This window comes from Sebastes fasciatus, chromosome 1 (assembly GCF_043250625.1).
Source record: "Sebastes fasciatus isolate fSebFas1 chromosome 1, fSebFas1.pri, whole genome shotgun sequence".
Classification (NCBI taxonomy): Eukaryota; Metazoa; Chordata; class Actinopteri; order Perciformes; family Sebastidae; genus Sebastes; species Sebastes fasciatus.
Window position 1 is genome coordinate 1,292,788 of NC_133795.1, and position 26,574 is coordinate 1,319,361.

Below are 26,574 nucleotides of genomic sequence, written 5' to 3' on the forward strand. Positions count from 1 at the left end.
ATCAGGTCCATCAGGTCCATCAGATCCATCAGATCCATCAGGTCCATCAGATCCATCAGATCCATCAGATCCATCAGGTCCATCAGATCCATCAGGTCCATCAGGTCCATCAGATCCATCAGACCCATCAGATCCATCAGGTCCATCAGATCCATCAGACCCATCAGATCCATCAGATCCATCAGATCCATCAGGTCCATCAGGTCCATCAGGTCCATCAGGTCCATCAGATCCATCAGATCCATCAGGTCCATCAGGTCCATCAGGTCCATCAGATCCATCAGGTCCATCAGGTCCATCAGGTCCATCAGATCCATCAGATCCATCAGATCCATCAGATCCATCAGAAGCCTCGAATTTATTCTGTAGCGCTTATTTTGTTGTTGTTTTAATTAATGCAAATGAGTTTGGGAACATCAAATGAAATGACCAAGGCCTTAAGGCAGCTGAATTATTACCTGATTTGTCTACATGTGTCAAAATTGACATGGTGCATATTTCAAAATAAATGAGATGTTATACATTAAAGGGATAGTTCAGGTGTTTCTCAGTGGGGTTGTTTGAGACTCTTCTCCATAGTCAATGTATTACCTACAGTAGATGACGGTCGGCACGCCTCCAGTTTAGAGAAACAGACAGGAGTTACTGCACGGGAGTAAAGTAATGTGCTGCTGTGGACGGGGGGGGGGGCAGCAGCTTAACAGATTTTAGACACCTAAAATCAGTTTAAGTGTACACTATATTTAGACTATTTTCACTGCTTTAATTTCCCTTTAATTCACCCTGTAAATGTCTGCTTCTCTCTCCTCATGTCTATTTCTACTTTCTCCACTTTGTCCAAATCAATCAGACCGTGGAGTCCTCCGACGAAGAGACTCTTCACATAGACACGGAGGCCAAGCCCGAGGTGAAGGGTCGCAACTCTAAGGTGAAGAAGAAGACCGGCAGCGCCGCGGGGATCCTTGACCTGCTGCAGGCGAGCAAGCAAGTGGGCGGGATCGACTACAGCGCCAACAGGTAGACTGACCTCCGCTGACGTCGTTCTGTTCCTCCGACACCGATCTAAACACACTCTCTCTCGGGTTACAGCACACGCACAGCTCGGTTAATTAATTTCAGGTCTCCTTAATGGGGCAACCCACTGACAAACAAATGGCCCCGCTCAACGACGATGTCATTGGATGAAAAAGCTGAATTTTATGACTTCGCTTCGAGCTGAAAAATCAAACAATTTACGCAGAATCTGTCAGCAGTTTGTGTTAAGTCAATGTTTGTTTCATCTATCAAAAAAAAGCTCTGCGTGGCTGCAGGCTCTCCTCCCTCCGCCCTTCTGCTGTTTGCTGTTTTCATTCAGCTCGTGATGGTCTGTTTCCACCACACTGAAAGCTACGAATGAGCAATGAAAGAAGGAAAGAAACATCGGCTGAAATATGTTCATTTCTCAGATTGTTTGGGTGCTTTGGAGAGGGAGAGACCGCGGTTCATTCTGGGAGTGTTTGACAGCTCATTGTTGCAGCTAATTACTTAATATCTGCCTCTTAAAGTCATCACAGCTCCCTGGAGAATATTTACATTTCACAGTTTTACTTTGTTCTTCCCGATTCGGAGCAGTTTTGTCAGACGGTAATGATGCTTAATGGCACAACTGCTTAATTTGCCACTTTAATCACAGAGAATATCTAAGTTTGTTTCTCGTAAATTTACGATTTAATAATCTTGCAAATTTTATTTTTTTTCTCGTAAATATGTTACTTTATTCCCAGAATATAGTCAATTTTTTTCTCGTAAATTTATGATTTTATAATTTCCGCACATTTGTGATTTTTTTCTTGTAAATAATCCACTTTAAACTCAGAGAATATCCAAGTTTTTTTTCATAAATATCCGTCTTTATAATCTCGCAAATTTGGATTTTTTTTTTCTCGTAAATTTGTTACTTTAATCTCAGAGAATTTTCCATTTTTTCTCATTAATTTATGACTTTATAATCCCGCAAATTTTTGAGTTTTTTCTCGTAATTTTGCCTCTTTAATCTCAGAGAATATCTGAGTTTTTTTCTCATTAATTTACGACTTTATAATCTCACACATTTGTGATTTTGTTTCTCGTACATTTCCGATTTAATAATCTTGCAAATCATTTTTTTTTTCTCGTAAATATGTTACTTTATCCCAGAGAATATTCAATTTTTTTTCTCGTTAATTTACGACTTTATAATCTCACACATTTGTGATTTGTTTTCTCGTAAATTTGCCTCTTTAATCTCAGAGAATATCCCAATTTTTTTGTATATTTCCGACTTTATAACCTCGCAAATTTGAGTTTTTTTTCACGAAAATTTGTTACTTTAATCTCAGAGAATATTCCTTTGTTTTTTCTTGTTAATTTCCGAATATATAATCTTGCAAATTTGAGAGTTTTTTTCTGATAAATTTGCCTCTTTTTTCTGGTTATATTACTCCCTTCCCCCGGACTCCGTATTTTATATATTTTTTTACCTACAATACGTCGTCGTAGATATTTCGTTGTCTAAATTAGTCTAAACGTGAGGCGCCGAGTGCTAAACCGTGGTTAACTTAATGGCTCAACTGGTGACATTTCTATGGACTTGAAAGCCTTCTTGTCAATCATTCTCTCTCAGTCTCTCTTCTCCTCTGCCGGCGTGCTGACTGCTGTGTAATGGCTGCTGTTGTTGTGTATTTCTTATTGACGTACTTACAGTCAGCCACCTGCATCTCCCAGCACACAGGAGGCCATTCAGGGCATGCTGTCCATGGCCAACCTGTCGTCTTCAGACAGCTTGCAGCAGCCGTGGAGCAACAGCCAGTCCAAAGGCAACAGCCAGTCGAAGGGCAACTCGCAAGGCGCGCAGGCCGGCAAGAAGGCCGGTGGAAGAGGAGGAGGCGGCGGCGGCGGCAACAACAGCAAGCGGCCCACCAAACGGCTCCCGAAGAAACCCAGGAAGAGCAGCAGCATCGAGAGTCTGGACTACGACGACGACCAGGACCACATGGACGCCTGTTTCAAGGACTCCGATTACGGTACGAGCCCGAATTATTCCTCTTCTTCCTGTTTTCATAGAAACTTAAAGGTCCTATATTGTAGAAAGTGAGACGACTTCCATGTCTTTTTGTGATTATAAAGCACGTCTAGTATCAAAACACTCCACAGAGAAATGCTCACAGTCCGTATTCAGAAACTGAGCCTTTAAACGTGCCGTCAGGACTTCCGTGAGGTTGTGATGTCACAACTATACAGTCACCGGTAGAAGTGCTGCTAAACTCTGTGTAGTTGACACACACACACACACACACACACACACACACACACACACACACACACACACACACACACACACACACACACACACACACACACACACACACACACACAGTGGCTATGTTCCAAATCACATACTTGTTCTTTTTACTTTTATACTGCAGCTGCCCTTACAAAGTACGATACCGTTGGGACATACTACTACATACTACATACTACATACTACATACTACATACTACATAATACATACTACTTCATCCTAACATTAGGTCTTGAACTTTGACCCTCTTGCTCCGCTGTGCAGAGGATTGTGGGTCCGAATAGACAGAAAAGCGTGCTGGCTTGCTGCAAAATGCGACCGGATGTAGTAGGACATCCTGGTATTTTTGGCATACTGCTTTTGAGAAGCTATGTATTGGGACATACTGAATCTATATTCAATTTTTTTCTCGAAATTTTTTACTTTAATCTCAACGAATATCCACGTTTTTTTCCCGTTAATTTACTACTATATAATCTGGAGAATTTGAGTTTTTTTTCTCGAAAATGTGTTCCTTTAATCTCAGAGAATATCTAAGTTTTTTCTCGTAAATTTCCGACTCTATAATCTTGCAAATTTATGTCAGATTTTTGTATTTATTTTAATCTATGACGCAATTTCAACACTTTTTTCAATTATTATGGTTTATTGACGTACATAACCTTGCAGGTCAGGTTGTACAGATTTCAGGGATGTAGAGCATTTGAAGATACTCCAAGAAATAACAACAAAAATACCAACGTAGGCAAACGGTTAAAGAGACTAACCGGAGCGTTTCAGACAGACGGTGACTACAGGCATATTCAGACAGACAGGATGAGAAAGATAATGAGTTTTATGAACATTAAAGCATGTAAACACGTTCTAGTAGAAACCCAGAATTCCAGTTTGAAGCACCTTTAGAACCCAGATGACCGGAGCTCGTCGAGGTCACGCCGGCGTCATTTGATGATAAACTAACGAGCTGCCGGGTCTGATTCTCTGCTGCTGCTAACAGGTGCTGTTAGAAACAGACTAACCCGCGATGGAGCAACATGTGGCTCTTTAATTCTAAATCTGGCCTTGAACTTTTCATTAGGAGGAGATGCTGGGGGGGGGGGGTGTTTATGTTTCGTGCCTTCGTTCCAAATCCGCCCTTTCGTGTTGCTCCAATTTGTGATTCTTTGAAACGTTTTTCTTTGTGAGCTCCGTCCAAACTCGTCAGTTCTGTCCCTCCCAGCTTGTTAATAACACATTAACACGAGCAGTTGTGAATCGTTGTTTTACACGCCGTTTGAACTTCTAATTAGCGTCTAAATTAGCTGCACGAACTCTCTCGGTATGACATCTCCAGGCCAGTGTGAAGCTTTTCTCACACGCTGGAACTCTTTCCTTCTTTTGTAAACATGTTTTATTTGATCGTCCAGTTATCAGATTTATATCGAGCGTCTTCAGATGAGGCTGTTGTTCTGTGAGGAGGCGGAGGAGTCCACAGCTGTCTCACAGCTGTCCTGCATGCTGTCACTGGAAACTTTTAGATGCACGGAAAGCAGAAATAAGTGTACTTAAGTCACATTCTATGCTTTACATATGTGACAATAATTGGCCGGTAATGTTTAATTTCCTACATCCTCTCATTGAAAACCTTGACATGTTAGTAATCGGTTACATCTTTCTGATTTCAGTTTACCCGTCGCTGGAGTCCGAGGAGGATAATCCGGTTTTCAAATCCAGATCGAAAAAACGGAAAAGCAGTGATGACACTCCGTACAGCCCGACAGGTAAAGACTAAAGAAAGTTATTTACACTTTATGGTTTTTCTGAAGTAAATGTGTATTAACCCTTCACATGGATGTGATCGCAGCCCGCGTCGGACCGTCAGTTCCTCGACAGGAGCGGCCGGCGAGAGACGGCGCCCGAGTTGCTTCCATAGAAACGGGACTGGCTGCAGCTGCAGCAAAGCTTTCTCATCAGGTATGGCAGGATGGGATTTTTACAATCAATCAATTCAAATATTTAATATTTATTAATCGCATGATGTTCCATAGTTAATCACATTTTGTTATCTGTTCTAAATGAACCTTAAAGGGAGATTAGTCCAGTATTTAATCCTCTTATCAACATGGGAGTGGACAAATATGCTGCTTTATTCAAATGTATGTATATATTTATTATTGTAAATCAATGATCAACACAAATCAATAACAGATATTGATCCAGAAACCCTCACAGGTACTGCATTTAGCATAAAACAATATGCTCCAATCATAACATGGCAAACTGCAGCCCAACAGGCAACAACAGCTGTCAGTGTGTCAGTGTGCTGACTTGACTATGACTTGCCCCAAACTGCATGTGATTATCATAAAGTGTGCATGTCTGTAAAGGGGAGACTCGTGGGTACCCATAGAACCCATTTACATTCACTGATCTGGAGGTCAGAGGTCAAGGGACCTCTTTGAACATGGAGCGTTATTTAACCTCCTTCATGACCAGCTAGTCTGACATGGTTGGTACCGATGGATTCATCAGGTTTTATAGTTTTATATGATACCAGGATCTTCACTCTAGCTTTAAAACAAGATTCAAGATTCAAGATGTGTATTGTCAACCCGGTTATACAAGTACAATCGTGTGAAATACTTTTTGCTGGGAAGTTAAGTATCAAAAAAATAAATAAAATAATAATAATAATAATAATAATAATAAATGACACAACGATAAAAAAATTAATTTAGAGTAATAGAATTTAAAAAAAAAAAATATTTCCAAATAATATACATTACAATAAAAAGGGAAATACTTGGTATATGGTAAATATAGAAGGATGTATATATTTATAAATATATTTATATATATCTATTTATTTTGATAAATAGATATTTATATATATATGTATATGTAAAAAAAAATATAAGCTAGCTTTAAAACTGAGCCGCTACAACCTAAAAATCACATTAATGCTCATTTGGTTGTTGCGTTAACTTTGACAGCCCTGACTTTTACATAATAATATGAACTATTCCTCGTTAAGTGATGCTCAACATGAACATGTGTGTCAACAGGAGGAGCAGCAGAAAAGTAAGAAGAAGAAGAAAAGCACCAAAAAGAAGGCGGTAGTGATCGAGGAGCCCCCGAAGATCTCTCAGGACAGCAGCTCGCCGGAGCACAACGCCGACTCCCAAGACGGCAGCCTGACGGACCACGAGTTCAACACTGGAACGGTCAAGTCGCCGGGGGGGCCGCAGCCCATGGCGCCGGGGGTGTTCCTCAGCCAGAGGCGGCCGTCGATGTCTTCTCCCAACAACAGCACCAACTCCACGAGCACCACCAACAGCAGCAGCGTGGCGAAGGGGGAACGCGCGGTGTCGGCGGACGCCAAAGGTGAGTCGTAATCAAAGCAGCGTTAGTTAGGATGGTTAGAACATCCAGACCTGTACATTCAGTCAGCTGTTTGCTTTATGGTAAACAAGTTTAAAGGGAACACCAGCTAAATTAAAACTTCCAGCATGTTCTCAACATGACCGAGGAAAGTTCATGAGATGCTCTCTCTCAGAGCCAGAGACCGGAGACGTTAAGGATGCTTTCACACCGGTACTGGGGTTCAAATTATACATTATTGTATTTTGGTTCTGGTCCGGTTCCTGTTTCACACTGACTTTTTATAAACGAACCAGAGGAGTAAACAGGAAGTTATACAGACTGACAGACTGACAGGTAACTCGTCATCCTGCATCATCAGAGGTCAGAGGTCAAGGGACCCCTTTGAAAATGGACATGACAGTTTGTCCTCGCCAAAATTGTATGCAAGTTCAGAGCGTTATTTAACCTCCTTCATGACCAGCTAGTCTGACCTGGTTGGTACCGATGGATTCATCAGGTTCTATACTTTACTATAATACCAGGATCTTCACTCTAACTTTAAAACTGAGCCGCTACAACCTAAACTTTGACAGCCCATGTGCAAAAACTGTGATCGTAATCCAGGAGAACATACAGGTGTGTTTCCCTCCAAACATAGTTGAGAACGCAGTTTAGTTGTATGGGGACATCATTTAGTAGGAGACGGGGTTGAGCTTGTACGTACAGTAGACGAGGCAGGTTTTAGTATTTATTAAGCGAGTAAAGAAAGACTCAGTTGTCATCCTTCCAGCTGGACGTCGTGTCTCACCTCTTCCGTCTCTTCTCGTTCTCTCCACAGCGAAGCGGCTAAAGAAAGGAATGGCGACGGCCAAACAGAGACTTGGAAAGATTTTAAAGATCCATCGAAATGGAAAGCTCCTCCTGTAGCACGCAGCGGCAGACTGCTGCTGTCGGACTGGGAATTAATGAGCTGGGTCTCCCATCATCCCAACCTCACCCAACCCCCCCCAGCCCTAACCTCCCCCCCCCCACTGAGTAAAGCCAACAACGGAAAGAAGAAAAAAAACAAAAACAAAAAAAAAGAAAGTCATGCATTTTTCAATTTCTAAGAAGAACATCACTCAAATAGGTTTTTGCCTCTACTTATACTTTATAACTTTCAGATATTAAAGTGTACAGAACCTACTATAAATATTTTTTAAGAGAACATGTCTCATTTTACTACAGCTGTCAGTTTATCAGGGGTTGCTCAGACATGAAGAAGTAGAAGTACATTTGCAGTCATTCCAAGATTTGTTGAAAGTATCCCTTGCATGTATTCAGTTGCATGTGCGCTTTGGGTTCGGGGGTTCGGGGGTTCGGGGGGGTCTACACGTTAATTCCTACTATATATGGATGCAGCTTATCATAACCACGCCGACGAGCGACGGGGTCTTTCTTCCCTCCCAGCCGACGAGCATTTATCTCTTTACGTTAACACTTTGCAGAGCACTATCAGCGCTGGTATTTATTTATTCGTGTGGAGTCATAGATAGGAAGTACGAAGACGTCGAGGAACGACTGTAAAGCACAAAGTGAAGCATGAAGCAGCAGTTAGGCTAACAGGCTAACATAGGACTAACCCAGGGGTCAGAGGTCAGCAACCTTTACTAGCAAAATAAATCTGTCAAAACATGTGATCATTGTGATGAAGGTAACACAGTTTATAGTCTCAGTATATAGTTTATAAGTCTAATGCAGTGAGGGCCAAAGAGACAATGTACTACGGAGTATTAGGGCCACATTGAGGGAAAACACATCTGAGATTTACAGAATAAAGTCAGAATAATACGAGAATAAAAGTTGTAATATTATAAGAATAAAGTCATAATTAAACAAGAAAAAAGTCGTAATTTACAAGAATAAAGTCTAAATATCACGAGAATAAAGTCATAATTTGAGGAGAGAAAAAGTCGTAATTTACAAGAATAAAGTCGTTACTTTACGAGAAAAAAAGTCGTAATATTCTGAGAATAAAGTCATAATTTCACAAGAAAAAAAATCGTAATTTACGAGAAAAAAGTCGTAATATTACGAGAGAAAAGTCATAATTTAGCGAGAAATAAAGTCGTAATTTACGTGAATAAAGTCAGAACTTTACGAGAAAAAAAGAAAATAACACGTAAAATTACTACTTTATAATATTTTTTTCTCGTAATATTCTGACTTTATTCTCTAAATCTCCGATTTATTTTTTTCCCCTCAATGTGGCCCTAATACTCCGTCGTAGCATCGTACCATAGACCTACAACAATGATAAATTAAAATGAAAATGTAAACAAAAAACAGTTTTTAAAAGTCCACAGGGAGCCACTGGAGAGGAGCTGAAGAGACGCAGGTTGCTGACCCCTGGTCTAACTGGTCTAACTGGTCTAACTGGTCTAACTGGTCTAACAGGTAAACAGGTAATATGATGATAGGATTCGTGACACTACGTGGGACTTTAATGATAAGCCTCATCCATGTCGGGTCTGCGGTTACATGGGGATACTTTCTCTCTCTTCTTTTGCTTTCTCAGGCAGCACCGCCTCATCTCTGCGTTTCTAAACGGCTTCACACAGTATATATAGAATGTAGCTTGTACATAGCCTTTTAAATTACTACTTTTTGTATCCTTTTCCCCCCCTCCCCTTAAGGCTTAATTATACATTTTTACCGGTTTTGCTAATTATGAATAAATAACACAAATATATATATGGATATACAGTATAGTCCTGATTTTGTAGACTTTTATTTTCTTTAATAGCTTTTGTTTTTCCTGTTAGATTTAAAAGGTGTTGCCTGGAAAACAACTGAAGAAAATAATAAATTTTATTGTCATATGGCCTTACATACATACACAAAAAGCTAATTGTATTGTGATTCTGTTTTTGAACAAGAGACGAAACTTTGAGGAAAAAATTATTATATATAAAAAAAAAAGAAAAAAAAAATGTACTTAAAGTTTCTGTGACCAGCCTCTTGTTCGAGTTCTAGTCTCCTGAAGGGTTTCGGAATTATTTTACTAGCACCTTGTGAAGTGTTTATGTGTCAGTGATGTAATTTATTAATGTTTGTAGCTTTTTTATACTTGTACAATTCTTAAGAGTTTTTTTTTTTGAATATTTCATCTACTTGTGAAATTAGCAGAAACATTTTTCTTGGGATGAAACGTTTCTCACACGAGAATCTACATTAGCAATTTGTTTTTTTATCTCCATCCTGTCTTCACTCAATGTTATCATGGGAAACATTTCCAATGTGTTATTATTATTATTATTATTGTTAATAATATAGTTCTAAAGCAGCTGCGTCCACGCCTCCATCACACCCTTTTCTTTCTGGTCAGGACATTTTTAAAGAGCTATATACTCTCTCTATAAATATATAGCAGCAGTGTTTCAGATCCATGATCAAACCGTCAGTGGGACATATTTTCAGGTTTTTTATTTGTACAATATGTGTGTCGCTTTCTTTGTCGTGGTTTTATTTTTGTATGTCCGACCTATTAAAATGCATCCACTGTGCCAGGACAGTGAGTGAGACCTGTTGTAGCTGTCTTCCCTTTACTGTTATTTGCAGTACTACTAGTAAGTATTTACAATCCTTTTATGACCTGAATCTATATTTTTCTGTATTTAGACGATTCTGTTCTCTGAGATCATGGCTCACTTTTTTAAGACATCCAGAAATGGTCAAAAGTTTGCGAGGAAAACAAAGCATATTGTTGTTGAATGATATGTCCGCCTTGTTTACTTTTTTGCAATACAGTTACTGTGGAAAACCTCCGTTGTGATGTGTTCATCCTCCTCTCCTCCGCTCTGCAGCGTGACGACTAAACATGTTCTGTTGTTTCCTGCTTCACATTGGTCTTTGAAGTTCAAATCCAGCATCACATTTTTAACTAAAAATTATACTTTTAACTAAAAAAAACTTTTTATATATATATATATATAAAGATATATAAATTTATATATATATATAAATTTACAACTTTAATTTTAGAGAATATCCCAAAACAAATTCTCGTAAATTTACAACTTTAATCACAAAAATTCAGATTTTTTTACTTGTAAATTTACCACTTTAATTTTAGACAATACCTGAGTTTTTTTTCTGCTAAATTTACTACGTTTCTCAGAATATTAGCCGCCTTACCCCGGCTCCGTATTTTATTTTATTTTATTTTACTTTATTTATTTTTTACCTACATTGGCCCTAATACGCCTAATATAAGCAGTCACACAGATTATTTGATGTGACATACAAAAGTAAACTCAAAGTCAATTTAGTGCAAAAACGATCTCCATTCATCGAGTTATTTTCTGTTCGTATATTTGAGGCCTAAAAAAAATATTAATTTGTCCAAACTTCAGAATTTTCCAGAAGTGAGGTGCGTTGCTGCAACAAGTTGAATGGAATAGTTTTATGTTAGATTAAAATATAATAATATTCTTACTGGACTGGCAGATTTTTTTTACTTGTAAGAAAGAAAAAAGCTTCTGGACTCGGTTTAGGATCCGGCCTCCCGGAGTTTAAGCAGCTGCTTTTAGCCGAGTCATTAATTAAAACCAAGCCAAAGTCAACACCATTAAAAATGTATTAACGTGAAAAAAGTGCTCTGGAGTAGTCAGACTCTTCTGACTCCAGGACGCCCTTTCCGCCATCCTGAGCAGGTGTTCATACATACATACATACATTCATACAGGATCTGCCCGGTCATCGTGTTTACCTCTACTGCACAACATTAGATTTTCATTCTTCAATGTGTGGTCAGACAGCCGGTGTTCTGCTGCAGCAGAGCAACAGCTTGTCTACGCCACTAGATGGAGTCAAGAAATATGTGAACACAGACACTGACGCATGTTTTTAAATCACCTTAAGTTCAGACCACACATGCAGCATTCAGCTGGTGTGTTTTAGTTTGATCTGCAATATTTAGACTCATTCAATAAGCTTTTAATGCATCAGTTTAATTACAGAAACGAAAGGAGATGTGAACATAAATGAGTTGCAGCACATCTAAAATTACAAAAACTAAGTCAATTAACTCTGAACTTTGTGTGATTAAAGACTGAAAGGGAAGTTATGTGAAGCGGCGTAATAACACATCTGGACACAAAATGATTTCACTAAAATCAAATGCTGCTCTTCATGGTAATCTGCATCTCCTCCATGCTGATGTTTTAATTTCATTTCTCAGATCAGACTCGATGTGTGAGATGAGATGTGGGCGTGCGGTGAAGCCGCGCGGCTGTTAAAGGTCGCGACCCCCCGTTTCCCCCCTGGTTACCATCACAGTGAGTTGTTATTGTTGGCTAATTGTTAACACAAGAAGAAGAACGTGAAGTGCTCCGACGTCAGCAAATGAAACAATCACATTAATTTGTCCTCTCAGTATAATTTTCACACTCCGAACATGAGAGAAGGCCGCTAAACGCGCCGCCGGCCGAGTTAGACGGATTTACTTTGAGACTGAGGAGTTACAGATAAAAATGTGAAGTTGGCAGGAAGCTACGACGGCGTATTAAAGCCATTGTAGGTTAAAACTAAATTAATTAATTTGGGTAATATTCTGAGAAAAAAACTCCCAGGATTAAAGTTAATTAATTATTAAAGATTAAAGTTTCAGGATTAAAGTCGTACATTTTCGAAAAAAAAAAAAAAAAGATTGACAAGAAAAACAAATGGGTATGTTGTTCTCTTCTGAAGAGGCCGAGTTTATCTTTTCATGCTTCCAGATACTGATGGTAATAAAATCACAAGTATCTCTTTATTGCAAAGTATAATTTGGCATAATTCAGCGTCTGTGGTGTGATGAGGTTGATCCAACCTTGCAAAATAAAGCGATCTGGTTCCTTGACAAAAAAAAAAAAACACAATTTTTTTGAGTTTTGTTTCTTGTAAATGTATAACTTAAATGTCGTCTAATTTCTGAGATTTTTCTCTTAAATTTACCACTTTTTCTTTTTTTCTTTTTTTTTGTTTACAAAGCGATTATCCTAGTTTTTTTTCTCATAAATGTACCACTTAAATCACGGAAATTCTGAGTTTTGTCATGTACATTTTTGAGTTTTTTTTTCATAATTATACCACTTTAATTTTAGAGAATATCTAAGTTTTTTTCTTGTAAATTTACTACTTTTCTCAGAATATTAGCCTCCCCTACCCTGACATTTTTCTTTTATTTATTATTTTATTTTATTTTACCTACAATGGCCCTAATACGCCTAATATAAGCAGTTACAAAGATTATTTGATGTGACATACAAAAGTAAACTCAAAGTCAGTTTAGTGCAAAACAATCTCCATCTCATCGAGTCATTTTCTGTTCATATATGTGAGGCCTAAAAAAACTAAAAGACCAGCGTAGAAAGAATAATCTCTTCTCAATGCAAATGAATTTGTCTTAATTTCTGAATTTTCTAGAAGTTGATTGGAATAGTTTTATGTTAGATTAAAATATGATAATATTCTTACTGGACTGGCAGATTTTTTCACTTGAAAGAAAGAAAAAAGATTTAAAGGAGTTTTTTTGGAGCTCATATATAATGAAGAAAAAATGCACAACATATCTTCTTTACTTCTCAAAGTTCCTCCCCTTCCTCCGGTTTCTTTGTCAGCTCCACCGCTGCAGTTGGTCCCCTCGAAAGGGGGCAAGTGGGATCACAATTTAAATGTCAGTGCATTAAAAACAATGCCTGCAGAGTGTTCCAGTCTAACTGCATTCATGGCCACGCTGCGCCGCCTTCAGTGATCACAGATGTGAACGTTCTGCCCTCGGTCGCTTTGAAAAGCCCCTCCGGTCCCGTACCGCGGTCCCCAGTGGTCAACAGAAACGTGCCATGTGAGAGATGTCTTAATTACTCAGGAATGTCAGGTTAAGCTTTGCCTTTGTGTGGCCGAGCAATGATGCAAGTTACCCCCCCCCATCCTCCCTTCCCTCGGTGCTCTGCCTTTTCTTCATCCCATTCTTCTGAGTTCAGGCCTGTCACTGGTAATAATGCGTGGTGATTCCTCTGCCAACAGATTGGTAAAGCTGCAGAGATCTGCAGCCGTGTGGCGACCCCCCCCGACCCCCCCGGAGCGACGGCCTCACAAAGAGGCGGCCTGTTTGTGTGGCGGTGATGAAAAGTGGCAGACCTGAAGCTTGTGTTTCTCTGCGTGGATTAACTGCTCTGTCAGCCAACAGGAACTCCTCCTCTGCTGGTGTTTCACCGGCAACTCAGGAGTGCAGAGAGACGTTTGGCTTCGGCCGACACACACGTACACACATATACTTCTTTTTTCCTGTGTGTTTTGGTTTGCTTCCCAAAATCAATGAAATGACTCTTGTTAATATTATTTGACAGGTTATTATCACGGTGCATATTTAGATTCTGAATGTTGCCTGGACAGGTGACTCGTACTGGGAGAGTTTGTGGCCACAGTTTAACTTCCAAGACGTACTGCTGCTCCAACAAGTGCACAAAGGGTTAATTGTGTGAAAGTCTTCTATTTGAGGGCTTTAAAAGATCCTTCAGTAACGGAGTGAGAGGAAGCTGAAACTTAAAAAGCGATGTCAAACAAAACACGGCGTTGCCTCGGCGTAAAAAAGCGAGCGAGCGTCCGACAGCTTGAGAAGTGCAAGTAAACGCCGGGCGGTTTCAAGACAAACACAGAGGCTCTGTTTTATGGTGGCGTGTTTCTTTAACCTTTGGCAGGCCTGAGATTTTTTTTGGAATTGGAAAACAACACTTCATCGTTAATTTTTGACGCCCATCAAGGAAACGAGTGTCACGAGTGAAGCGAGAGCCCACCCAAACGAGAGTATTATTAATGTGAGCGTGATCGAGGCGCTCGTGGAAAAGGTTGTTTTATTCACTGACGGCTCACAGAGACCGCTGCAGCAGACGTTTCACTTCATTTATATATTTATATATATCGATAGCACACCAAAGGTTTGTTATTAAACGTTCACCGTGGTTTCATGGTGGAATAAAGACTACTCTGCCCTACGATGCATGTTCAAATACATGTCATTTGACATTTCTTTATAATAAATGTTACACCATAACCACGGAAATTTGCACTAACTATAAAACTATAAAGTGGAATTAAACCTCATTCACTGCATTATGGCTTAGGGATGCTGCATTCAAGGAACGGGGAAACTTCACCTTATAGACCAGCTACACCTGTTCTGAGAGGTCAAATTAGTGTTTTTGTGAATGGAGTCTGGTGGCTTTGAAGACAGCAATATATAACGGCTTCAGTTCTCCCTCGGAAAGGGCTGTCTGACGGCGAGGTAAAGCGGTTAAAATACTCTAAATATAGCGTACACTTTAACTGATACTGATTTTTTGAGGTGGTTAAAATAAGTTTTTCTGCTGCTCCCGTCCACCGCCGCTTTGCCTTGCGTATAAATTATATATATATATATATATATAAATTATATATATAAATATAAATATATAATTTATATCTATATATATAAATTATATATATAGATATAAATATATAATATATATATAAATTATATATATATATATATATATATATATATATATATATTATACATATATAATTTAAGTTTCATGGCTGATACATTAGTTTTAAAATGGTGTTATCAGAGAAAATGCTTTTTATGGTTGTGTCTAGAAGGGAGCCCGCAAACCGCAAAAAGTCTCGCGAGACTACATGCCTGACGCCCAATCACCACTATTCGAGATCAATCCTAACCACTACAATCTCGCGAGAGTTTCCCCAGTTTGTGGGCTCCCTTCTAGCCACTACAGCTTTCTGAGAAGAAGAAGAAGAAGTAGAAGAAGTCCTGATAAACTGAGAGAAAGGATAAGAAGAGGAGATGAATCATCAGAGGAGGAGCTGCAGGTGTTTCTGTGGCTGTTGGAGATGAGAGAACACCTGAGGAGACACTCTGAACACCGGAAATGACACGGAAATGTTCCGGTATTCACAGCTGAGTTCACCTGCAGGACTCAAACAAACTGATGATCAACAGGTGAAGAGTTATTATTATCATCAGAGAGGCAGAGTAGACTGTTTCTGTTGTGCTTTGAGCTAGTAGAGAAGTTGAACCTGGAGCAGACTGAGGACTTCTTCAGACAGGTGAGTCATTATTAACATTAATCACTCTGAAGGATTAGACCTCAACTACCACTTTGTTGCCTAGCAACGGAGCTGCGTGGCTCCACGGTGTTAAAGGGACTCTATGTTATTATATATTTAATGTTTATTATATGTTTAAAGGGACTGTTTGTAAGAATCCTAAATGTCTTGTTAACAGCTTCACCTGTGTCCGTTAAGTCGACTAAAGTCAGCGTCCTGTTGCTGGCGCTTGTGCTCGCTCTACATAGACATGAAGGAGCATCGCTCAACACAGTGAGGAGACACACGTCAGCTAAAAGCACCATATCACTCTATATTTCAGCTGCTTGGCAGTAATGTTAACTGACCAGACCAAGGTCTCTCCATGAATCAATGCTGATCCTAGTGTTGGCTTTTCCCGCCTCAGCCTCCCGACCGCGGCCGGAGGGAACGGGGGAGACGATAACGTTTCTCTCTGCGGAGCCCCGTCACTTCACAAGACACGGGAAACCTCTGTTGGTCTGGAGGAGCTGCAGCAGTTATTTCTGCACAAACGTCCACTGAACATTCACTAGATATTCTCAGAGCTAAACTAACTCTTCTGCAGTGTGGAGTGAGCAGCATGCACGTGAGAGGTGGAGAGAGAGAGAGAGAAGGAGCACGGTGTGTGAGTGAAGGCAGGCAGAGGAGCAGAGGAGCAGAGACTCCGGTCCTGGAGACCAAAGCTACGGTCTCCCCCGCGTCCTCCGACCGCGGCCAACACTGTTTAACAGCTTCACTAGATACAACCAAGAGGTTTTGGTGCTTCACTGGAGTTTGTGTTGGAGTCTGAGTCTGAACAGCGGAGACACACGAGAGACCAGGAGACACACGAGAGACCAGGAGACACACGAGAGACCAGGAGACACACGAGAGACCATGAGACACACGAGAGACCATGAGACACACGAGAGACCATGAGACACACGAGAGACCATGAGACACACGAGAGACCATGAGACACACGAGAGACCAGGAGACACACGAGAGACCAGGAGACACACGAGAGACCACGAGACACACGAGAGACCACGAGACACACGAGAGACCAGGAGACACACGAGAGACCAGGAGACACACGAGAGACCATGAGACACACGAGAGACCAGGAGACACACGAGAGACCAGGAGACACACGAGAGACCATGAGACACACGAGAGACCAGGAGACACACGAGAGACCATGAGACACACGAGAGACCAGGAGACACACGAGAGACCAGGAGACACACGAGAGACCAGGAGACACACGAGAGACCATGAGACACACGAGAGACCACGAGACACACGAGAGACCATGAGACACACGAGAGACCAGGAGACACACGAGAGACCATGAGACACACGAGAGACCACGAGACACACGAGAGACCATGAGACACACGAGAGACCACGAGACACCGACCAGCAATGATTTATACCTGGAAGAAGTTACAAACAGTCCCTTCAAAGAGTATAGAAGCTAGGAGACGAAACTCCGGTGTGTTTTTTTTTACAACAGCCGCTGCCGCCATTTTGGACTTTGAAAACATATTGTTATAGTATTTTATTGTTCAACACAGGAATAGAATATGAATAATTTAGTTTTACTTTTGTACGGCTCTGTTCTAGGAGAACGTTTTACTGGCGTCAGGTTGTGCTTTCAGTCCAAAATGGCGGAAGCGTAGCTCTGCTGCTGGGCGCTGATGATGCAAAAGAACGAACACTTGACTTTCACTTCTTAATAATATATGTGGGTGTGTGAAACGGTGCCGTGTCTCCTCCACTGTGATGTGTGTCTGGCTGCTGCCACTGAGATGTTATTGATGTTCATATTGTTAATATTGGTGATGTTTTATTCTGCGGATGTTTCAGGTTCCGTTGTGTCCAAAGCTCCTTTTATTTATTTATTGTTGATTTAATTGTCTGAGTTTTGTCTCTTGTTGCTGATGTTGCTCCACTTGTGTATAAGTTGGCATTTGATGCAATCTGTTCTGTAGCCTCAAGATGTGCTTTTTAATTTAACAGTAATAGAAAAGTCAAAGTTTATTACAGCTCAACATCACAAAGCGTGACTCAGAGGGCTGTACATATAATATATATATATATATATATATATACACATATAATACAAACACAACAAGTGATATAAACTACATATAAAGCATTACAAATGGAAGTTAGACACACTCAATATATACAATAAAAACAATAATAATAAAACTCATAACATGAGCAAATTTACCGAAACGTCCAGAGATTTAAGTAGATAACCGTAATTAGTATTTTAGCCAGACTAAGTGAGGTTGAAGGCTGATGCAAAGATGTGTTTTGAGTTTAATTTGTACTGTTTACTTCGTATCATATATGATATATCACCCCGTCACCTTATTTAAAGGTCCCATATTGTAAAAAGTGAGATTTTCAGGTATTGTACATTATAAAGCAGGTTTAAGTGTTTTATAAATACTGTTAAACTATCAACACGCTCAATATACGGAGAAATACACACAGCCCGTATTCAGAAATTGTGCGTTTGAAACAAGCCGTCAGGATTTCTGTCCAATTGTGATGTCACAAATGTACAATATTTAGATCATTACACGGTTTTAAACGTAAACTTTCTAAATGTGTCTCAGTTTATTTCCTGTTGCAGTGTATGTAAATAACATCAGCTGACAGGAAGTAAACATGGACCCAAGCTGTTGCCTAGCAACGCAATTCTGTTGCAATGCCATTGAAATGCAATAAAACGGAGCGTTTCAGACAGGGGGGTGAATACAGGTATATTTAAACAGACAGGATGAGGATAATAATGTGTTTTTTGAACATTATAGCATGTAAACATGTTCTAGTAGAAACACAAAATACAAGTATGAACCTGAAGATGAGCTGATATGGGACCTTTAAGATTACATTTTGACTGACCTACTTTTTACTTTTACTTAAGTTCATTTTTACACAATTACTTTTACTCGTTCCACCTCTGCTGGTTCCTGTAATTGAAAGATATTCTGATAATCCAGTGTGGTTTCTCACCTAAATGAAACGGTGGCTAAATCCGATCATGATGGAGGGAAACGAAACACCAGCTGAGTTAATCCTGATAGTTTAGCATCTCATCTTTTAACTCCTGTGGAATAGAAAAGACATATTTATTATATCTGTTTCAGTAAACTTTAGAAATGGGAGGCAGGCGGGCAGATACAGCAAAACAAAGACACATTTAATCACTGTGAACTTTCTTAAGCAGTTCAAAAGACTCATTTGTGGCGCTCTCTGAGCATTCTTCTTCTTCTCAGCATGTGTTTTCTTGTAATTCATATTTGTATAGCTGCAGCACATTAACATCTTTCCACACAACCTTGACTGTAAATTACTCTTTCCTTTCCTTTTCTAATTAACGGACCTCCTGCATGTTTTTTTAATTTCACATTTGTATTTTAGTATCCGACTCCGACCGCTGGCTCGACCTCCGGACACACGTAGCTGCTCGCCGTGAATACATGTGACCGTTTCCGAGTTGTTTTTAGGAGAGCGTGTGTTGCTCGGCAGGAAAAGAGACAATGAGTGAGTGAAGTGTTTTACGCCGTCGTTGCACCAACCAAGGCCTCCCGACGTAAACATCTGTGATCTGCACTTTGTGATAGATCTCTGTAAACAGAGACGCCAAACAACAGATGCAACATATTTAACTCTGCAACACACAAACTCAGACATCTGTTAGCATCGTTGAGCAGTTCTATTTACAGGATTTGTGTTTATAAGAAGCAGCTCGAGCAGAATACAGTAGATTGGTAACAGTAAATCCGTTAGTGCCGACGTTAGTGGGAGTTTGACTGGAGATCTGTTATTAACATAGCGTAGTAGTGATAGTTGCAGTGAGTAGAAGGTAGTCGTGGTAATGATGGTAATTAAAGACCGAGCAATGCATCGGTTGAGTTCATTCTATCTCGTCACAGATACAATATCACAACCTCCATATGTCAGTCAATAACTAACAAGAAGTTTCAGTACGGAAATGCCAAAGATGTGTTTTGACATTAATAGGGCTGCAACTAACGATCGTTTTCATTGTCGATTAATATATTAATATATTGATTATAGTTATTTGGTTTATAAAATGGTGAAAAATGTGGATCAGTGTTTCTCAAAGCCCAACATGACGTCCTCTAATGTCTACAACTCAAATATATTCAGTTTACCGTCACAGAGGAGGAAAGAAACCAACAAATATTCACATTTAAGAAACTGGAATCAGAAAATGTAGACTTTTTTTCCCCTTAAAGTATTACTCAAACCGATCAATCGATTATCACAATAATTGTCGATTAATTTAATAGTTGACATCTGATTGATTATTCGTTGCAGCTGGTTGGAAAAGGCTTCCCTGTAGTTTGCTTCACATAAACAGAAACTCAGAGGATTCATATGTAAAGATGAACTAGTCATTAGTAAAATAAGTATAAAGTTTAGTTGTGATTTACTTTGTAAAAGTATTTTATGGGCTGCAATAAAATATATTTCAGTCTTGTGTTTCTTATCTCATATCTTTATCTATAGTTTAATCAACTTCCCAGCATAGTTAACTGCTCAAAATGTACTGTTATATTATATATATATTTATATTTTTAAAAAAACAACTGATTATTAAATTCAAGGGATTCTTTTTTTTTCTAATATTTTCATTAGGAAGTATAATAATATAATATATAATATAATAATAAGTATAAAAGTAATACAAACTTCCGTGAAGTGAATGTCATGACCTCATTTCAGATACGTACAACAAAAGACAAACAACACCCGGAACTAAAGGAACAAAACGAGACGAAGAAAGAGACAAGATAACACACAAAAACATAATTAATTCAAATAAAAAATAAACCAACGTACAACGCCATAAGGCCCACAAATCAGGTAAACAATAAAACAAATATATACAGTTTATGTTTCCCCTTCAAGGGATTCTTATCAAAACTGTATCTTTATGTTTTGTGTTCCTAAAATAATAAAATACCTGACAATACATCATTATCTAATTTTTGTATGTTTGCCTAAAAATCCACAATCAGTCAGTCTGTAATAATAATAATAATAATAACAATATTAATGGTATTAGTGGTAATAATAAAGAGTATTATTTGTGAGTAATCTTAATTGATTAGTCGACTAATCAGTGGTTTTGGTCTTAGTTGACTCAGATTTCTTGAGTCCATTAGTCTTTCTTTTTAATGTTTTTTTCACGCTGAATGATTTCTTTCTTTCTAAGAAACGTCTGAGCTCATCTCTGGTAAACACAGAACACCAGATCTAAAGTCGGGCTTTAGTGGGATTCTTTGAGGAGAAACTCTGTCGCTTAAATCAACGAATCGATTAGTCGACTAAATCGTTTGAGTGTTAGTCGGATACGAATTTCCTTGGTCGAGGAGCCCTACTGTTACATGAACTGTTATATATTTATATTTTTTAACTGTAAAATGTCTTGCTACATATCATATGGGTCAGAACTCTAATAAGCTAATTTAATGGATTATTATAAAAAAAAATGTATGTTACTAAAAAAATAACGGCCAATATATCATTATCTAATTTTTGCAAACCTTCACATATCAGTATATTTGGCTAAAAATCCACTATCAGTCAGTCTGTAATAATAATAATAATAATAATAATAATAATAATAATAATAATAATAATAACAATATTAATGGTATTAGTAGTAATAATAATAATAATAATATTAACAATAATAATAACAATATTAATGGTATTAGTAGTAATAATAAAGAGTATTATTTGGTTTGGTTTTGGTCTTAGTTGACTCAGATTTCTTCGGTCGATTAGTAATGTTTTTTTTTGCTTTTTCATGCTGAATGACTATTTTCTAAGAAACTTATGAGCACATCTCTTTTTATTTATTTATTTGTATTTATATTTTTTAACTGTAGAAAGTCTTGCTTCATATCATATGGGTCAAAACTGTAATAACCTAATTTAAGGGATTCTTATCAAAATGGTTTGTTTATGTTATGTGTTCCAAAAAAAAAAAAAAAATCAGGCAATATATCATTATGTTATTTCAGTATATTTGCCTAAAACTCCAGTATCAGCCGGGCTGCAATAGTAATAATAATAATGATAGCATTAGTGGTATTAAAGAGTATTATATTGTGAGAAAGGTTCCTTGCATTGCTGTCATAACAGTTATCATAGCGACTCTGATTTCATTGCAGATGACGTGGAAATAAATTGCAGTCAGCTGGCACTGGGAGTCTCCCAAGTACAATTACTCTGTTTACATGCAGTAGGAGGGGAGGGAAATTGCTTTTGAAAGCGCTCTTTAAGGTCATGCTTTTGTTGCTGTGCATAAGCTCAATGTTTACCAGAGTATTTTAAGGAAACTCAAAGCCGCGCCACGCATCAACAAGTGTCTTAAACGGCTGCACAAAGGGCCCGTTTTGAGGCAAATGCTCACCTAATCCTCTGGAGAGGCTCCTGTGGCGGGCCCCGCCGCCAAGCGCCGCGTGAGGCCTCCTCTTTTTAACAAGGTGCTGAAGTCACTTAAGCACCGAGTAAACAAACAAACAGTCCCAAATCATTCGCTGCATTTCCTGGACTCAGTTCCCTAAACAACTGCACGCACGGTGCACGTAGCGGCGGTGCGTCCAGAGCTGCCGTGTGGTCATCTGTGTGTAATTATTCATCATCCTTACATGGGAATTCCAATGACGTGCTGCGCTGGCGAGGCAGCGTTACCCCTCTCTGAAACAAGTGGGGTTTATTTTCAAGCCTCTGCCTTTTCTCCGCGGCCAGATTGCCCGGAGAGATTGGCTTTCTCCGGGCTGTGTAACAGATACCATCTAAATCATTAGGGCTCATTCATTGCCATGTGCCACTCCGCGGCTCGGGTTCCTGCGACCCCGAGGTCAAGCGGCTGAGAGCTCCCTGACCTCCAGCACTTCCTCTGAATATTAACAGGGTAGTTATGTAGTCAAAAGCCCTGATATAGAACATTGGTTCATTTAGATAATAGCCAATCAGGCGGAGCGGCGAGGAGTGCAGTGATCTGCACAGGATGGCTGGGCCTTTATGTGGCTTACTGAGGGCATAATGACAGCAAACAGAGGAAGCGTAGGCCTCTCTGGCTGAAATTATGCGGTCACATGCCTGCTGGCTGTAATGCTTTCCTTTAACCAGGCTAAGTTGGGCTCCTTACGGGGGGACAAATCCAGCCAGGCTCTATTATGAAGATGAATGTTGTGCAGTTATCTTGCAGACTTTAATACGAGACAAGAGTGCAGTTTAACGGAGGCATTTAGCGTGCAACCTCTGCACCATTCCAAATCATCAGCCAGAAGATATTCAAATGATTTTTTTGAGAAAGTTTGAACCTGCTGACTGTGAAACTGGAAATGATTAGATTGTGGTGAGAGAAATCTGTGAGTTTGTGTACTTTTATCAAGCCGGAGTGCACGCCAGAATCACTCATGACAAATTACAGCTAGCTGGTGTCGACACGCCCGCCTTTTAAAAAAAGAAAATTGCGGCTTTGAAATAAAATGCAATCAGTGAAGCGTCTTTTAATATTTTGATTGTGGCAGTTTAAATTGGAAGTTATCTAGTTAAAACAAACTTTCCTTCACGACTCCCACAGGATCCGTGACCCCGTTTGACTGCTGAGCAGCCGCCGTTCATCCACGCTATCAGGCCCTTTAATCAGCAGAACGCCGCCGTGTGTTTGTGGAGCTGAAATGGAGCGTGGCGGCCGCTGGAGGCTCTCAGGAGATGGACAGCAGCCACATTGTCACCCTTTTGTGCTTAATTGTCCGTGAGCTGGAGGAGCTGTGAAGGACGAGGCTGCGTGTTATCACTGATGAGAAGTGTCGAGCAGACAAAGAGAGAAGATGTTCTTTCCTTTTAACTAACAATTAACCACCATTAGACACTAAAATGCTCCCTAAAGGTGAGAAAGTCTGGTGATAATTCTCTGTGGGTTCATCACTCAGTATCATTAGATCCATTATTAATATAAACATATTGCTTAGTGCAGCTTTAATGCAACTAGTGACAGCTGGTCACATGCACTCTTTATTTTAGGGGCTCACTAGAAGAAGGAATGATGGAAACAGATGGACTCAACGAGCTGTTAAGACTGAGATATTTCTACATTGTGGACAACAATAAGTGTTATTAGAGTCTTTCCATGAAGCTAAATCTTGACGCTGCCGAGCGGTTAACACCTCCTCTGGTTCTGAAATGTTCCACTGGTTTGGGTTCTTGCACCGGCTCCCAGAAACCTGCTCACATTCAGCAGGAAAACGATGGGAAGCAAATGATTGTGCAGAGAAACACCGGTTTGTAAGATAATGAGCTGCTGTCAGCCGCTCCCATACGAAGCCCGAGGATCGCCATACTAAGCTTGAATGCACGTCAATTACAGCCGCATTCTCCTCGACCTCAGTGAGTAAATAAACACCCTGAAACTAGTGGATAATCATCACGGCCACTTTTGTCTTCCTGCAGGATCTAGAGGACACACGGAGGCGGCCCTCCACTATAAATAGTCGGCAGCAATCAAACAAAATAAATGAACTGTCAGAGCGCGAGTATTCACAAGCACGACAACATTTTAAGTAATTATAAGTAAATTTGTTGCATTTCTGAGTAAGTGGTAGCAGATAGGCCTCTGACACAGAGGGCAGTGGTGTGTGACGGGCTGATTTAGGACGCTCTGTGTAAACCCTCAACCCCAGCAACAAAAAGAGAGCCCACTCCACATCCCACACCGACCACATCTCAATGGGGAGGAACGCTAAAGACATCTGCAGGGCCATTACACTCACTTAGCCGCACATCAAGGAACACTTGGCCGCCGTGCCACTCCCGCTAAACTTCCCTCCAAATGGCTATTTGTTTGTCTGTTAATGATCTTTTCCCCCTTTGGGCGAGTTTTAGACATCTTTGTTTTTCTTCGCCCTCGTCACCACTTTAAAGTTGTTTACGGAAACAAGCAAATTCTGACTGACGCGCAAAAAAATAAAATGCGTAATGGAAAATTGACAAGCATAACATTATCCCATGCTCATTGGAGACGTCTGAAGAACATTTGGGTGACTCGAGATGTTCCCCACGTTCACCATATTTGTGCACCATATGACATGATTTATAGACAATCATGTGATAATTTACATCTTGTTGTTGGACCTCATTCATGTGGCTTACTGAGGAGGATTTGCAGAGCCCGCCTCGCTGATTACAGAGCGAGTTGTGCTGCTAAAACAATGTGTGCTGCAGTCAGCGCGAGCACAGAGAAACGCTTTATAATCAACGGCTATTTTTAGGCTTTTTCAATCTTTCATTTAGAATAACTGTGGCGTTTGTTCAAAGTCTCTCTTTGTTGGAAATCTTAAACGAGTTAAATACACAAAAGGCCGGAGATGGTGGAGCAGAGAACACATCGTGGATGGATGTGTTACCGGCACCAAGTTGGACTGTTTAACCAGCCCAGTCGCCAGGAAAACATGTTGGTATTGTACGTTTCTGCAAACCACCGATACGTTGAATGTGGACGTTTTTGCATCGCGTAGAGAAAGTGACGTAGTATATAAAAGGCATATGAATGAAACTATAATGCACAAGGCAAAAGCGTGCAATAAGAGCGCCGTTCTTGCTTTTGCCGTGTCATTTGTACGCCTTGTAGTCTGTCCTGAGTACAATGTAAACGTATCAGCGTAAATATGCTACGCTCAGAGCTAGTGACGTAGAATAAAAAGTGATAAAGACTGCTCATAGCGGGCGGGCCGGGAGGCGGATGGGTCCAACAAACACAGATCTTTCAACCAGGACACCGGTCTTTTGTTTTTTAGTGACGTTTGTGACGTGTTTTTTGTACTATTACGTTGTTTCCGCACATATTTTATTTAGCTTCCGTACTTTTTTTTAAGCCCAACCATGATGTTTTTTCCTAAATCTAACTAAGTGGTATTGTTGCCGTTACCGTATTTTTGTTGCGTGGCGTACAAATGATACGTGGAAGCCTGAAATGTGTCCTCATGACACGAAGAATGTCCTTGTAGTTCCTGTGAGATCGGGTTGGACAACGAGTATAAAGAGCGAGAAAGTCAAACAAACTCAGGACTTTCACTCAGGAGACCGCTGTTCGTGTCCCGTGTCAAACCAAAAGTAAACGTTGACTGTACGCTTGTTACGCATTTGTTACGTAAGAAAGTCGCTAAGGGCGGTTGTTGTTTATTTACGGTAGTTACTAGGGATGTCACAAGAACCAATACTTCACACTAACGGTGTCCAAAATCTAAAAGGACACAGTAAACTCACTATCGACTTGTCCAGGGAACACAGCCTACTTTCCCCTGATAATACTTCATTACAACAAATCTGTGTTGAAATCTGCAGGACGAGAGCTAGTTAACGTTCACAGTCCTAACGTTGGTGGAGACTGATTTCATTATGATGCATTCAAGCTATATTTAGTAAAAATGAGTATTGGATCATGTTATCAGGATCTATTCAAATGTAATCTTGTAGTTTCTGGCGAGAAACCTGAATCAATCCAGTTGTTTGAGGATGTTTTCTCAACAATATAAACTAGATATTAGAGAGGTGACCTGTTTAACTTCCCAACACCAGCTCAGAGTGTTTATTGTTTTTTATTGTGGTATAATCGTGGCATTTCACTGGTGTTGGTATCGACTACTAAATCTCTGGTATTGTGACATCCCTACTAGTTACGTTATTATTTTAACACAAACCGTGATCTTTTTTCTGA

At 39.8% G+C, this 26,574-nt stretch overlaps 1 protein-coding gene and 1 long non-coding RNA gene across 5 annotated transcripts in view; both read left to right on the forward strand.

The window, feature by feature from the left end:
• phf2 (PHD finger protein 2) overlaps positions 1-10,468 on the forward strand; it is a 44,825-nt gene extending 34,357 nt beyond the window's left edge. For 2 of the 4 annotated variants that reach the window (XM_074630789.1, XM_074630945.1), the window contains 6 exons: positions 851-1,017; positions 2,722-3,041; positions 4,985-5,080; positions 5,164-5,273; positions 6,365-6,683; positions 7,501-10,468. In XM_074630789.1, the coding sequence (XP_074486890.1) occupies positions 851-1,017; positions 2,722-3,041; positions 4,985-5,080; positions 5,164-5,273; positions 6,365-6,683; positions 7,501-7,589 (1,101 nt within the window). In that variant the 3' untranslated portion in view covers positions 7,590-10,468. The remainder of the gene's footprint in view (positions 1-850; positions 1,018-2,721; positions 3,042-4,984; positions 5,081-5,163; positions 5,274-6,364; positions 6,684-7,500) is intronic. The other 2 variants (XM_074631038.1, XM_074630867.1) reach the window with 1 other exon arrangement.
• Positions 10,469-23,444: 12,976 nt separating this feature from the next.
• Positions 23,445-24,274, forward strand: LOC141776966 (uncharacterized). Its single transcript, XR_012595820.1, has 2 exons — positions 23,445-23,751; positions 23,886-24,274. It is a non-coding gene; the product is annotated as an uncharacterized LOC141776966 (long non-coding RNA).
• The last annotated feature ends 2,300 nt before the right edge of the window (positions 24,275-26,574 follow it).